Source organism: Nesoenas mayeri (assembly GCF_963082525.1).
Source record: "Nesoenas mayeri genome assembly, chromosome: 11".
NCBI classification, from domain to species: domain Eukaryota; kingdom Metazoa; phylum Chordata; class Aves; order Columbiformes; family Columbidae; genus Nesoenas; species Nesoenas mayeri.
Genome location: NC_137563.1, coordinates 11663518 through 11679429, shown reverse-complemented (window position 1 = coordinate 11679429; position 15912 = coordinate 11663518). Strand labels below are relative to the sequence as shown.

At 44.4% G+C, this 15912-nt stretch overlaps 1 protein-coding gene across 3 annotated transcripts in view; it reads right to left on the bottom strand.

Moving 5' to 3' along the window:
- Nucleotides 1-546: 546 nt before the first annotated feature.
- The window catches only part of SMAD3 (SMAD family member 3), a gene marked incomplete at both ends in the record, with an annotated part of 70640 nt that continues 55274 nt past the window's right edge, over nucleotides 547-15912 (bottom strand). For 2 of the 3 annotated variants that reach the window (XM_080350928.1, XM_080350929.1), the window contains 5 exons: nucleotides 547-670; nucleotides 3619-3763; nucleotides 6107-6244; nucleotides 7592-7804; nucleotides 14653-14703. In XM_080350928.1, coding sequence (XP_080207054.1) covers nucleotides 547-670; nucleotides 3619-3763; nucleotides 6107-6244; nucleotides 7592-7804; nucleotides 14653-14703 — 671 coding nt within the window. The remainder of the gene's footprint in view (nucleotides 671-3618; nucleotides 3764-6106; nucleotides 6245-7591; nucleotides 7805-14652; nucleotides 14704-15912) is intronic. The other variant, XM_080350930.1, reaches the window with a different exon arrangement.

Below are 15912 nucleotides of genomic sequence, written 5' to 3'. Positions count from 1 at the left end.
CATTTCTGGGTGAATTAGTTGTCGTGTGCTTTAAATGCTTCCTTTTCCCCCCCGCTGCTGCAATCCGGCGAGGAGCAGGTGGATGGAGATGGGGATGCATGAGCAACGTCATCCCAATGTATCTGTCTTTCCAGTGATGCCGTGTGACATGAGCCCGGAGTTGTGGGAGGCAAATGTGAAGTTTCCCCCGAGTGTCCGTGTGTCCTGTGTCCTCCCAGCGGCCACACAGCCCGACACGCTGAAACCAAGCCCAGGTGTTGCATCACGATAAGCTTCAGCTTCAAATTCTAACTGCAATGGCCCGGAGCATCGTAACCAAAGTGCTGACAGTTTCAGTGGAAGTGGCTTAAATGGATATTTAGTTTTAAAAAAAAAAAAAAAGCAAAGGAAAACCCACCTTTTTCTTTCTGTTTGGCAGATTTTTTTTTTCTCATCACTTCGATAACGGGGAATTTGTTTGCTATGCACTTTGCATTTTGCTAAGGGTTAAGCCAATTCCATTTTCCAGAGTCTCTGTTCCCCCCACCCGCCCCAGGAGCCGTTTCCTTAGGAGACGCTGGAACAACGAATACTCGGGGAGCCCATTTGCGTCAGGACCTTGTCCAGCCACTGCAGGGGCCCGTTGAGGTGCAGCTCGATCCAGCAGGGAGTGCTGGTCACCGTCTGCCGCCTGCGACACAGAGGGGTGAAAAAAATAACGTAAATGTGACTTACAAACCTTTACAAATGAGAAAAGGTTTTACAGCTACCGGAGCATTCTTTCCTGCTTAGACAACAGTCTTGCATGTGGGGCCAAAGAAATGTCTCCTCTATAACGCGCTTTTGGCCTGTGCTGCCAACTTCTGTTAAAAACCTGACCTTTTCTCTCTACTTTTCTTATGATCCCAGAGGAGCAGCTCGCGGTGTAACCCCTTTACTACTCAGATTCCTGGAACGGGCAGCATCTGATTCCCTCAAGAGAAAGAACGGTGTTTACCTAAGCAAAATTCTTCAGTTTTATTTTGCAGACTTTGCCTCTCCTAATTAGATAGCAACACAAACAGTTTACCGAATGCGTTAAATTTCTCTAAGTATGGGGCACTCCGACAGATTTGCATCTGATCAGCTGCTTCAGAAGAAGCAGAGATGCTGCAGCATTTAAAAAGTTGCAGAAAAGCAGAAACATGGTATTAAACCAGGTGTTTTAAAATCCCTCGCACGTTGGTGGCCATGGCCAGAGAGAAGGGGGGATGTCTCTCTGTGTCAGCACACACCATGCTTTTACTTTTGCTTGCCACAAAGCTCATGCCCCCTCTCCAGGCCGCCTTTCTGTCATTGTCTCTAAGGCCAGAGCCCACAGAACGTCTCCAGATGGTAAATCAGGAGATGAGGAGGAAAGGAAGGGCAAAGGGAGGCCAGGGCGCAGGGCCAGGGCTGTCCCCGCTCTGCCGAGGGACAGCACAACTCTGGTTGCAGGCGGAGAGGCAGGGACAGCTGCTGTGGAGGAGGGGGATTACTGAGAGAAACGGCCTGGAAACAGCCTTGTTTTACACCCTCATTTCCTACAGAATCTGTCCTTGGAATCTGTTTGTAGGAGGGAGAAGCCGAAGTCTGTGGGGAGAAACGGCTGCTGAGCAGGGAAGGGGACCCATCCCGAAGGGTCTGGTCCCTCTGCTCCGGGGATGCACCCAGTGCCACCGCTGCCCTTCCCGGTCTGGCCCTGCAAGGCTTTGGCCGAGGGCTGTAACCCCGTCTGTTCATTAATCTATATCGCTCATCCTTTGAACTGAGAACAGCAGCAGGTCCCACCCATCCCGGAGCTGGCGGGGCCGGCGATGCCCCAAGCGTGGGTGGATGGGCAGGTTTGTTCTACACAGCAATTCACGGTAAGGGTTTGGCATTCAGGGGTGTCCTGGGAGCTGCTTGGACAGTAGAGCACCAACATTGCTCTGTCAGCTTCACTGAAGCATCCAAACCTCTCAGGTCCCAGAAAAAAGTAAAGTCTGCTTTAACTTCACACAGAGCGTTCCTCTTTGCTGCCCAAAACCAGCGTAAGCTGAGCAGTCCAACTGTCCCAGCGACACGGCACAGAAAGCCAACATTTGTGGAGCTGCCGTGCCTCTCTCTGCTAATCTATCACAAGAACCTTCGTTCTGCCTTCCAGCCGATCCAGCACATTCCGCAAGGCAAACCCTCAAAGCTCTCCGTGACTCCAGCTCGCTCCAGCGGGCTCTCGCTGGCCAGAGGAGAAACCTCCATGTCACAGGCTGCTTGTTAAATTGGCTTCTCCTCCCCTCCCTCCGCCAAATCCCCGGCACACCAGAGCACCAAACACCCCCGCTCAGATGGCTCAAAGGGCAGAAATCACTGAAACGGTGCTCTGGATGCAGCTCCCGCCGTAGCATTTTTATATATCAATCAGTTCAACAAATAACCGTGCCCTGACAAAGGCAATCTGACGTGTTATAGTATTTTGTGGCAAGGAAATGAAGGAGCAGGAGAGCAGCTTCGGTGCAGTCAGCACGAGCGTAGGGTTTCACTGACTGCGATACTCTAATGAGATCGTGGACTTTCCGTAAGTCACGCTCATCTGGATTTCGTTTCGAGCCGTGGCTGCGTGCCAGGGCTGGAACGCTCTGGCCCGGGTACAGGGCGATTTCAAAACAAAATGGACTCCAAACATCTGGAGAAATGAAGAAAGTGGGAGAGCACCGTGCAGGGCCCGGGCTGCCCCTGATCCGTGGCATCGGCAGAGCCTCCTGCCCCCACGTTTTCAAATAAGGCCACAGATTTCGAGGGTGCAACGTCAAGATTTCAAAAATCACATTTGGCTTAAATCCTTGCCAGCTTTCTCTCTCATAAAATGACATTTGTTTTCCTACTACTTACAGGCATTTGCTTGGTAACGCGGTGGAGCGACAGCAGCACGAGCTATGGGGTTCTGTGTTCCTCACATTGTCCCCGTGTTGTCAGAATAACCACATCATCACTCCCAGACACCAGACCCTGCTACATCTCCTTTTTTATCTTCAATATTCACTGGGAAAAAATAGTCACCCTGCTTCTCCGACTGCCACTGCTCACATTTAAGCAACTGCCCTCTGACAGACATTGAGGAAAGGATATGGAAATTTAACTATAATTTTGCAGCAACTCTCACGATTCTTCCAAATGCAAATTTTCAAGCCAACCTGCTTTTATTTTAATCTAATTAGTTTCTGATAAAAGAAGAATCAAACCCAATCCATATCTGTTAGGAAGCACTCACACTGATCCTGTCCTGATAACAGGGTAGTCATAAAACACTCAAACTATCAAATACGCGTCTAATTCTAAGAAAAAGAAAAAAAATCTAATAGTTCCTACACAGGCCATCTGGATTGACCTGCTGTGCTTCAGGTAAAGCTCTTAGTTCACACAACACCGACCAAATGCACACGGTCATCCAGGTGCATCACAAGATGTGTATTTTATACAGGTAGGATGGGGAAAACAAGAGGTGGGATGAACACAACTGCTATAACCCACCTGCATCACCGGAGAGACACTCTGTGAATCCCCCCGTTTAAAAGCTGAGGAAAAAGCTGTGAAATACAGGAGCGGCAATGGCAAGAGCAAGCGTATGGCCAAGTTCCTGACCTGTATTCTGCTCCCCATCCCTTGACGAAGCTCATCCGAATCGTGCACATCCTGGTCAGCTGGTACACGGCTTCGAAGCCCTGATTCACTGACTGCGCCAGCAGAGCCGCGAACTCCTGGTTGTTAAAAATCTTCAGGTTACATCCTGCGGAAAAAGAACGTGACAAGATGTGACACAAGAACAAGGCACTAGCTGAAGCAGATTAAGAAATCCATTTCCCTCTGAGGATGGAAAGAAACTTGGTGCTGCCTTCCCATACCCCCAAGTCACAGGATACTATACACAGGTGGTTTAAACACAGCATTTCAGAAAAAAGGAATCAAGGCTGCCACATTTCGACAGATCATACGCTGAAACGGAAATTAAACATGTTACAGGACAGAGAACGGCAAATGTTGGGGCCCACGCAGCAGGCTGTGATCTACGAGACCTTGTGGGAGCCTCATCTGGAACCTTCTATCTCATCTGGAAACTTCTTCTACCTCCTTTACTATCATGTCCATCATTTTGCGATTTAAAAGCCTAACTATGACCATAACGCTGAACAACGGCAACCGCTGCGGGGTCTGGAAGGAAGGAATGCATGGGCTAAAAATGGGAACTCACTGGTGCTGGGTTTACGTGGTGCCCGTCAGCAGAAGTCACGGAGAAGTTCTGAAGTGAAACCACTCTGGCAAGCCAGAAACCAGGTATCAGGGCTAAAAAGGCTGGTTAGCAGAGCTGCTGCTTCTATAATTGTCTCTTAAATGCAACTATATCATGTTTTCCTTTAAAATTGGGGTGCCCCCTAATTTTTTTTTTAGTCCCAGCTAAAAGGCTGAGGACAATTTATTCAACAGTTTTTAGGTTCTGAAGGTGAAATATAACAACATCCTTCAGAGTTTTAATAAATTAATACAAACAGAACTCTTAAAAAAAGTGTTGCTATGCTTAATTTCTCCCAGACAACCAGAAATGAGTTAAACTCTGCAACTTGGCACACAACTAATACTCATCACATATGGACCAAGCCTGAAAAACAACCAATTTGGAGTGTGATTAATTGTATTTTTTTCTAAAAATCACTTCTGAGCCTACTCTCTTGGGCTGGACTCATACCGTCATCTGGGTTTGGGTCGAACTGCATCGAGCAAAGCATAACCACATGTGACAGCTCCGCAGCTGCAGAAAACACGACCCATTTTTGTGCCCGCAGCAGAGCCCAGCCCAAGGGTTCGAGGGGCAACTGTGTCAGGGATCTTGCAGCCTATGGGGGAAAATAAAAAGGGTCAGAGCATCGGAGTGAGCCAGAGGAAGAGCTGTGGGGCAAGGGGAGCAAAAAAACTTGATCAGGATCAGATTTCCAGGCTGTTCCGGCTTCAGGGCTGGATGGGAACTGGTCTGTCCGTGGCTGTGACTGGGAGGAGCGGGTACGACACGATCTTGTCAACAAGGGAATGAAGAAACTGCATCAAACCCAGCAGAGATTTGAAGATGAGTCTGAGAAGGCGGCCAAAGGCTGTGGCAAAAGTGGGGAAAGCTGGAGGCCAAAAAAATGTGCCTGAGATGAATCTACAGCGGAAGTGTGGGTTGTTTGTGTCTTCAGATGTTGACTCCAGCCGGGGTGGACTCTTCTGATGTGGCTGGAGAATTAAGTCATGTTTGCAACACTGGCAGCTGCTTCCCAAGCATCTGAGAAAGAAAACCCATTGCGATGGGCTGGGGCTTGCAGCGTATGGATCTCTTCTCAAAAGACAGACAATCTTTATTCAAATATTTCTAAACAAAAAAGTTCATTTTATAAATATATACATATTCTTTCAACTGTTAAAAAATAGCTTTTGTAAGGTTAACTAAACAGCTAACTTCCTTTTTGAATGGCATCCTTCCATCCTAGCTCCTGCATGTATCTAACAAAAAAGTGTTATTTTCCTAGACAGATGCAATACATTCTCTTGGAATATCTCAGCATACTCTGGACACATATTTGCTATAACCAGAACAACACGGTGCCTGCAAACGCAATTACCCTAGAAGAAAACTAATTCACAAAGCGGGGGGAGTTTTATTACAGAACACAAAAAAGTAACAATTGAAAAGTATTATGGGTGAATCTAAATTAAGAAAATTTTCTTATGGTATATTCTTTTACTTGAAGGTACAAACAAAATTATAAATATGACCATTACAATAATGGACCGACAAAACGCTGCACAGAACAAGAGGCAGATTCTGCTCTTAGTTCTGCACAGATCCTGAAGTTTTGTTTCTTCCTGCTCGAATGAATGTGGTGCAAACAACTGCTGGATCAGACATTGCACCCTCCTTTATCAGCACCTTCATCCTTTATGCTATAAAAAAATGCCCTGCTTAAGTTGTCAGGTTGCTTATAATAGGGCAGATGTTCCTGATTACTGTCAGAAACAGAGATCAGCAAATCTGCGCCTACCTTGACCCAGAGCTCGCTTTCCACGGCCCGCATAGGATCCCAAGAGGGTTAATCCTTACCTGGTGGGATCTTGCAGACTGTTGCTGGGTGCCAGCCGTAGCGCTGGTTGCAGTTGGGAGACTGGACGAAAATGGCGCTGTCGCTAAGGCACTCTGCAAACACCTCGCCGCCGATGTAGTAGAGTCTCACTCCTCTGCCTGGGAAACACAGGGAGCAGTTTGGGTTTAGTTTGGAATGTTCATCTGCAAAAACTGCAAGATGAGCTGGTGGAGACGTAGCCAACCTCTGCATGGGACAGCTCGCAAAAAGCAGCTAACTATGAACGATGGCAAATGAAAACCACCTTTTTTGGCCCACTAGTTAATCCCACTGGGAGCAATAAATTTGTTTGGTGAGCAATTTAAGCTGAGGATGGCAGGAGGACCAATCTATGAAGTCAGAATCACACTCTCTGGTCCCACCATCAGTCCCAGCCTGGACTACAATACATTTACCACCTCACGGCCTCTTCAGAGATACACATCCCTGATACCTCCCATATGAATGTTCTATCAGTTCACACACAGTTTTCAGCCTTTTCTGAAAAGTCTTCACAGCTGGATACAACCATTTGCTTATTTACTCAGTGATTTGGAATTAAATTAAACAACGTTTTCAAGTCATTGCCTTTTACTTGAGACTACATTGTATACAAGGACAAACATACATTTCCCATAGGAGTAGTTCACACAAATTATTAAAATCTCAGTTAATAAAGAAAGAAATTTCAGGAATACATCTTTGTTGCTCAAATAAATAGATGCTGCGGTCTTACATTCCTGTTTGAATATCTTGCTTTTATTCTTCCATAGAGCATATGGAGCCTGCTGAATTTAAAGACTGATTTCTGAATTTTTGGGGGAATTTGGGTTGGTTTTTTTTGGTGCTACAAATCATATTAGAAACAAGTAAGGAAAGATCCTCCTGTATGGAAGTTTAATGTTCAGGAAAGGGTATAAAGGGGAACAAAATCATGACAAAAAGCAGGTTCATTTTGACAGAAGTCAGCAGAAAGCATAGCAAAACATAAGCCGTTTTGTCTTTTATTAAAATTGCATAAATCTGGGATATTCTACTTAGCACAAGTTTAACTGAAAACAAAATGGAATGTTAGCTTGCGGTATAAGCAGGAAAAATGGAAATTGAGATGAAAATGAAAGAACTAAGTTTCCATTTATAAAAGAACAGTCAGTTAGAAAATAAAATAGTGCAGGAAGGAAAAGGAATACACCAGACTATCACTGACATCCATCCAAATACAGAAGAGCGCGTGTAAAAGCTGAAATTCTGCCCCTAGTACTTGCAGCAATTTTAGTGTTCCTCAGTGCATTTTTTTTAATTATACCTTTATGAAACAATACAATTAGTGTTCCTTTATGGAAGATTAGCTTGCTAGAGCACTATCACAGTGCTCTAAAACCGACCAGCTAAATAAAAAGCTTTATATGCAGGTCTCTGCCTCCCACCTTGAAAGACACCAACTAAACCAAGGGAACAGAAATTACCGATGTGTCGCCTGGTGAGTTCCACTGCTGCGTTTCTGTTCACGTTGGACAGTAAACCAAGGCAGAAACGTTCTGAATTCGACGGGTCGGTGAAACCGTCCACGGTCATCGAGGGCTGGGAGGCGTGGAAAGTCTCTCCCACACGCTGGTTCAGTTCATAGTAGGATATCGAGCACCAGAAAGCCGGTTCGCAGTAGGTAACAGGCTGCAAATCTGCACAAAATGAAAAGCAAAGTGAATCACAGGCCCTCAGGAGGAGACGGATGAAAAGGGAATGAAGGGAGGATGAAAAAAAGCGACTGTTTTGAAATATTGTTCTGCTGCATTCCTTGGGCTCACTTGAACAACCAAACTTTAATTACTTGACAGATTTTAATGGACCGCAGCTAGAAAGTTACATCACCCCTGAAGCTTTTAGCACATGGAACAATCACAAATAGCCAAAGACAATCACTTTGCAAGTGGGCTGTCACATAACTACCTTCACACCTGGAGAAAATTTTAAAAACAAACCTAGCTTTACTATGAAATGCAGAATCACTTTTAGGTGGCCAGCACCCTAAAAAGGGAAAAGCAGAAAAAAGGGAGAAACAGAAAACCTTAGAAAGAGCAGGACACAAACCCACAGAGCACATACCTGCTGTAAATCACTTAACACAGGGCTACAGAACCCTAATTCTGAGCACTTAGATCAGCAAGCCCCACTCCCATCCTTACTGACTCTGTTACGATCTCTCTGGCGCTGATGAAACCAGCAGAGTTGTCTGCAATAAGCAGCAAATTGTATGTAATACTGGCATCAAAGTAGTTAGAAAATCAGGTCCTTTCTCCTAGTCCATGTGATCTAAAATTTTCAAAAGAAAATCCCCAACGGATGAGGACACATCTCTTTTATTGGGGTTACGGTTTGACTCAGGCTGTGGAGCAAAGCGAAAGAACCAAAGTTCATGAGAAGAATGGGCCTGAGGCAGCCTCAGGAAGAAAATATTTCATAGCATGAAAGGTGGGACATTCAAATGGCATCGAATGATCTAACTGCCCCCACTGGGGCCGATGAGATTTCAGCTGGGGAAGGCTCAAATCGAATATTCTTGGAAATACCACACTAGGTGGTGCCCAGTCCTGTTCCAAGCCAAGAATCTGCTGAGTGGAGGAAGTGGAAAGCAGACGAAGGTAATTGAAAAGTGCTCTATTCTTCCCATTTGATGCAAGAAATAAAAATGTGAGAAGAATTCCCACTGGTCCTTCCCCCAGCTTCTCACTCCCATCCCCATTCAAATGGAGCTTCAAAGCAGAATGGAGCAACTTCCCATCTCGCCACGGAGTTGACATCAAGCAGCAAACCCCAGTTTTTTCCATCGGCTTTCCCATCTGTTGCTCCTGCAAGGCTCAGGTGAATCTGAGGCTTAAGAGATCAGCTCCCAAAAATCAAAGACAGGTTTTTACCATCCCAGCCCCCTCTTGTACTGGAGAGAGTGGATCCATAGAAGTTTGAGAGTCATTTCTCATCTGGTACCTGCTGTTACTCTGTAACCTTTAGACACAGGTAGAAGCAGCCTGGCTTCAGCCCAAAGCCATGCTGCTTTCCCCTCCATTCCTGTGCTGCAGGAGTTCCCAAAGTAGGTAACAATAAAGAAAAACACTTCAGTTTCTGCTTTGTTACAAACTTCACTGACAACAAATAAGGAATTGAATAAAAGTGCATCTGGGGAACTCTATGATCCCCAGCAGATCTACAAAGTCTACGAATTTTGGAGCTCATACCCATTCCCAGCTTCTTTCACAGTCTTGCTTTTTCCTTAATTATAGAATCTGAAAGAAAAATGCTCTATCGCAAGCAATGCCTGATGTTCCTGCTCTCCCTCCCGCATAACACCCACAAAAGAAAAAGCACGTCCAGCTCTGACAGAAAAGGACATAATGCTCGTAGCGAGGGCTAACAGAAGGCAGCTCGGCAGAACATCCATTTCAGAGATGTGGCAAGCACAGCTGCCGTTCCTTCACGTTTTAAACCATTTTTTACCTTACAGCAAGGCCCTCTCCTGACATCCACAGGTGAACACATCCAGCAGTCACACAAGTTTACTGTTTCTGCCTTTTTCTCTTGTATGTACAGCAAATACCAGCACTAATCAGCCTCTTAAGGTGTGTCCACCCACTTGAGAAAACAGATCGTGTTCCACATGACTGCACTCTTATTCCACAGCAAGTGCCTTTCCAAATGAAAGGCTGCTCAGATCCAGAACAATCAGATCAACTTTTGTTGATCTTTAAGTAATGTCCTCAGATTGGTACTACGCAAGTTATAAAAACACTGAAGCCTGTATTGCTCTCCATGGTTTTGTGGTCCTTTCCTTCAGAAACCACCTCCGCTTGGTTGCGACCCAAGGGAACTGTGGATTCCCCACTGAAGGGTGGACGGAAATGTTATTTCCAGCTTATTTGCAACTTGAGGAAAGACACAAACCAGTAAATTCTATTTTGAAGAAAAACTTGTCTCGAAAAAATGCAACCGAGCTTTTAATGATGCTGCTTTCTCCTGTGATTTGTGGTCTTAGGCTTCGGCTTAAGCTGTCCTGGGATGGGTGAGTTACCTCTTCTGTTAGAGCTGTCCTGAATATTCACTTTTAATTTATGGATTTACCATCTGGGGAAAAGTAAGAGAATGTAGTTCTGCTGAAGCCAAAGAATCCTGAGGGGGTACACAATCAACTAAACCGTGACGCATTAAACCCAAACAAATCCCACCTGAATCATCTCCATACAATTCCAACCTTGACTCACTACAGCTTTGCTGTCACAAGCATCCACTGAGTAGTGGGATGGTACCCACAGTGCTTCTTCCCTCCCAGGTGAAAGTACTACTCATATCTGTTCAGCTGGAGAGGTAAAAAAAATCTGCTGGCTGCTTGCAGTCTCTACATGTGCTGCAAGTGTAACAGAGGACATTATCCTGGTTTCAGTTAATGCATTTGATACGCAATATATATCAGAAATTACTGATATATGTTATTTGACTGTAGTAGGGTCACAGGAATGATCCGAGGCTGGAGCAGCTCTGCTGGGAGGACAGGCTGGGAGAGCTGGAGTGTTCAGCTGGAGAAGAGAAGCTCCAGGGAGGCCTTACTGTGGCCTTTGCAGATTTAAAAAGGGCCCATACAAAAGATGGGGACAGACTTTAGAGCAGGGTCTGTTGTGATAGGACAAGGGGTGATGGTTTTAAAGTAAAAGAGGGAGATTCAGGCTGGACATGGGGAAGAAATTGTTGCCCCTGAGGGTGGTGAGAGCCTGGCCCAGGTCGCCCAGAATGGTGGTGGATGAACCATCCCTGGAGACATCCCAGGCCAGGCTGGACGGGGCTCTGAGCAACCTGAGCTGGTGAAGATGTCCCTGCTCATGGCAGGGGTGGCACTAGGGGAGCTGGGAAGGTCCCTTCAACTCAAACTGTTCCATGATTCTATGAATATTAATTCTAACCCCTTCCTCAGAAAGGAAAAGACAAATAGACGTGCACACTCCCTTCCTCTCTGAGCTCTGAGAAGGGCTTTTCGCTGCCCTGGGAAATGGTGTTTCAACACAATGAGTAACAGCGGCTGATGTTACTGATGGATTTGACCGTGGGGTATGTGCTTATTTCACTTACAGCTTTTGCGTCAAGGCTTTTGCGGAGCAAACACTGACAATGGATTTCCTGTACACTGAGGGACGGCCTCGCTCCAAAATAACAATACGCATGAAACCTCAGGCCTGGCCCTCCGCCAGTGTAAACTCCCTGACTTCATTCCCCATGTCCACATAATGCTGGCAACTCTCCTTTCATTCGGGTTGTTTTCTGTATTTTTCCCAGTTCATATTTCAGTAATACAGAAGAGATCATTGGTTATCTATAACTTCCATTTAAAGCGTATGTTTGACAACTCAAAACTTGACAACTGAAGTTTTGGATCAAAACTAGAATGCTTCCAAATCAAACGCACGAGCTGAAAGGAGAAAAAAAAAAATCCCAATATGTTACCTCGCAACACTTTTGTGACTGTGAATGGAAAGATGAACCTCCCTAAATTACTCCAATCCCATGTTACGGTCTTACAGCTTTATGCTGAAATACATACATTGCACCTCAAACGAACCTTGCTTCTATTGTCTGAGTTGGTTTGCCTCATGGTAGTTTATTGTCTTTGTAATTCTCTGGAATACGGCCATGGGATTTAAGTCCAAAGTTCAGCTGACACACAGTAAACTGTCTTAAAAGCTTCAGGTTGTTCTGGTCAAATAAACGGACATCAATACTGTGACGTTATTTTCTTAATGGGAAAACTGCAAAAACCCGCCACACTTCACTGCCAAGAGCTTGCTGATAATTCTCCTCATCGCGCACCATTGTGTGTTTTATATTTCTATTCCATTTTCTCAACAAAAGCACAGGGAAAGCCCAATTAAACTTCTGCAGATCAAAGGACAGCCCTAGACGGTGGAGTATTTTGCTTATCCACAGAATTATGCAGCACAGCAAAAGCAGGAGCACTGCGGGCCACTGACCACTGAGTAACTGCTGTCTAACTGGAGAGAGAACCTGCAAAGCTGAGGAAAAATTCTGCTTGTGCAACCCCTCCCTGGGCTGCAGAGACCACCAGGGGAAGGTCTGAAGGGCTGCTGGTGTCCTTGTGACACCGCTCTAAGCAGCTGCTTACCTTAGATACACCATCTACAAGGTACAGATGGTGACAATTTTGTCACTTGACAGTTCCAAGAGTTGCTCAGCTACACAACATTCCACTTATGATTTTGTAGCTTCCTCACACACAAAAATTACAATAAAATTTTTAAGAGAGACAGTAAGTTCTTAATTTGTGGAAGCTCTTGCCTAAGAGCAATAAATATTTGGTTTGCAAAACTTGAAGGTAACTTCTAATGTTGGTAAGCTAAAATGCTTTTCTGATGTCTCCTCCTTAGACTACAAAGAGATTCCTTGTGGTTAACCAGCTTCACCTACTCCTACTTAGTTTTTGTCACCAGACAGCACATTAAACATCCAACAGACCCATTGGCTGAGCAGCACGTGTTAATAACTGGTGTCCTTGCTAAAAAGGAATATGCATTGGGGCCTCTTTCCTAGAAACTCCTCCTTCCTTATGTAAGGCAGATGCCACAGTCAACTTGCCAGGTTGGTTTTGTTACATGTAATTGGCTTTTTATTTTTAGGTTGAAAAAGAATGCTAGAAATTCTCATTAACTCCTAGGCAGCACACTGGAGCATAATGGATTCAAATTAAAAAAAAAAAAAAAAGGAAATAAAAATAAGTCAGCCATGTATTCTCTTCTTAGGCTTTAACAGTTAAAGCAAATAAAAATTTAGTGGTGCCGTGGCAATATATTCCATGGTTTGGAAAAAAAAAAGAAGAGAAAAGAAATCCCCCCTCCAACAGCCCCAAGTTATCCACAAGTCAGCCAATGACTGACAAATTTTGGAACAGTGTCAAAGTACCCTGTGCCAGGATTAAAAGCATATGTAAACTTTATGGCTATGGTTATTCAAGAGTAATATCAAGTGGCCTCTGTCTGCTGGCTTAATGAACATTTAGAGAACTGATCCTCAGAGCCACAGCTATGAGTGCTTTTTATGACAGACCTTTGAGAATAATTTCAAATAGGGTAAGAGCTCAAACTGATGAAGACCAGACCTTTTATGTCTGTAAGTATGAAAATAAAGAGCAGAGCCACTTGAGGAGATAACAGAGGCTCAGTGACAACCACAAAATAGTATCTCACAGGCCCCTTTCAACTGCTATTCCTTCTTCAGCTTTCTTCCTATTTAGTGTCTCCAGGTTAAGGAGTGAATCAGTGCCTTCAATGGCCTCAAACAGCACTTATGCCTGGACTATCTTCCTGGATGGATTTAGGCAGGGGAAAGATAATTCAAGACTGCAGTGCAACTTGAATTTGCTTGGAGAAAACCAATGGGCCGGTGGGTCAGAAAAATCCCACAGTGTATCTGTGGTTTGTGCATCTCACCCACAACATTCCTCCAGATTTGCTGGAGCAGAAGACCCCACAAAGACCTCTGATGCTCAAGTAAGGTTGTCCGTGACATCTGCTTCCCTCCGTGCTCACATTCCTGCCCTCTACCCATTTATTTGGACTCTCCAGCTGCACACCAACCAATGAACCTCCTCCACTTTGCTCAGTTCATACTATATTTTACACATAGAATCACAGAACCATTTTGATTGGAAAAGACCCTCAAGACCAAGTTCAACTGTTTCCCCACCCCTGTCACTACCCCATGTCCCTGAGAACCTCACTTCTGTCTGTCCAGCCCCTCCAGGGATGGTGACTCCAGCACTGCCCCGGGCAGCCTGTTCCAATGTCCGACAGGCCCTTTCCATGAATAATTTTTTCCTAATATCCAATCTAAATCTCCCCTGGCGTACCATGCTTGCTCTGCTGGGGATGTGGGATGTGATGTCTTGGCTGCCCTTCAACGGAGCAGAGGATGGACTGAGCTGATGAAGCAAACCTGTTGCTCTGAACCTCAGTCTCCTGTCCACAATACATGGTTAACAGCACTTGCCCCATAATGAATGTAACATCAAGTTAATAAACATTAAAAAACCTGCAAGGCTTTCTGGTACATTGTAAAAGAGACCAGTAAGCACTACGAATTTACAAAGTAACTTTTCAAGAGACAAAATCTAACCTCAATCTGTATCCTTTAAAAATATAATAACATAAACCCACCAGAAAATCAGACATATATTTTCCTTTCAAACTCATGTAATCAAACATGGGTATATTTTCTGCAGTCCTTCACTCATTCTTTCCTTTATCTGTCTGCCAACATTTCTTGGTTTTTAATTTAACTCTGAGGTAAGTTCAGATTTCTTTCTTTCATATAGAGTTACTACGAACCACTCTTATCACGGCAAAGAGGATTAGCAGAAAGGAACATCAGTGGTACGCACAACTTCATGAAAAGCGCACAACCTCAAGAAATAACATCAGCTCTAAAATGTCACTATCTTGACTGTAATTACACTCGGCTCTCAAGATCACATGCTTACCCAGATTATTGTGTGCTGGAGACATAGGGTTTGGTGATAAGTTTGGAGAACCTGAAAATCAAGAAATCGTAATTATTAGGATGGCATCTGCACAAGGAAAATCTCTTGCAAAAAATCTTCAGTGCTGCCCGGGCTTGTTGGAGGGATAATTCCCTTCCCACTTAAGTCTCATTTTGTGACACCAGCAGCTTCTCTGATGTTGATTACTCTTTACATGAGCTTCCAAATGCTATTAATTATATCAGCTTGCTACACCTGCAATACTGCTAAGCATCTTCATAATGCATTCACTTCAGCTTAACCCATTAATGCTCAAAACTGAGTATGCAGTTGTCTGTTTTATTTTCACTTGCAGTTATCACAAATCGGGTTGCCACCACGACAGCTACAGGTCAAACCCAGTTAACTGGGCATTTGAGAGCTTGATTTTACATTGCCAGGCACAAAACATACTCGTAAGAATCAAAACCATACCACTTTGTATCAAAAAATCTTACTGGTTTTGGCACAACGAGTATTGGATCAAGCTAAACAGATCTGACCAAACAACTGTCAGTATTTTATCCCCAGTCATTTCAATTTAGTGCATATATTTCAAATATCTGCACTTGGACGTCCAGAGCAATTTCCACAGGCTCTGGATGCCACATGGTGGTACAGCTCTTTTTTCTTTTCTTCTCTTCTCATAGTCAGTTCAGCTGGTTTATTTAAAATTTGTTTTTCTATAAAGAGGGAAGTCCATGACATCTGAAGGAAAGGATAGAGCATTTGAACATAAATTGGGTATTTATAGCATCTTCCAGACCAATCCCATTCCAGTCCACTTTCCAAAAAGCCATATATACATTCCACACGTCAACCACACTACCAATAATTGCATGCACTAAAATGGTTTGTGTCAATAGGTTTAAGTTTGATGTAGACAAACAAGCCCACACCGCCCTCCTCCATCTGTGGAACTGTGGTGAAAGGCTGCAAATCACTCACCCCTCTTTTGGAAACCCACGTATGCTCTACGGCTGAAAACAGGCTCAGAAACAAAGATATTTATGTGCAGTATTTGCATTAATTACGTTCTGTGTGTCTATCATTATGCAAGTGCCATGCATTTGCATATCCCTCTTGTAAAGCATCAGCTCTTCTAACCAAGGATGTGGTTTTGCCTTTCAAGTAAAAGTTTTACGAATTAGGGCTCTGATTGAGCAGTTCTTCCTCACAAGCAGTGACACCACTCAGATCAACAGGGTGCCTTAACTAAGT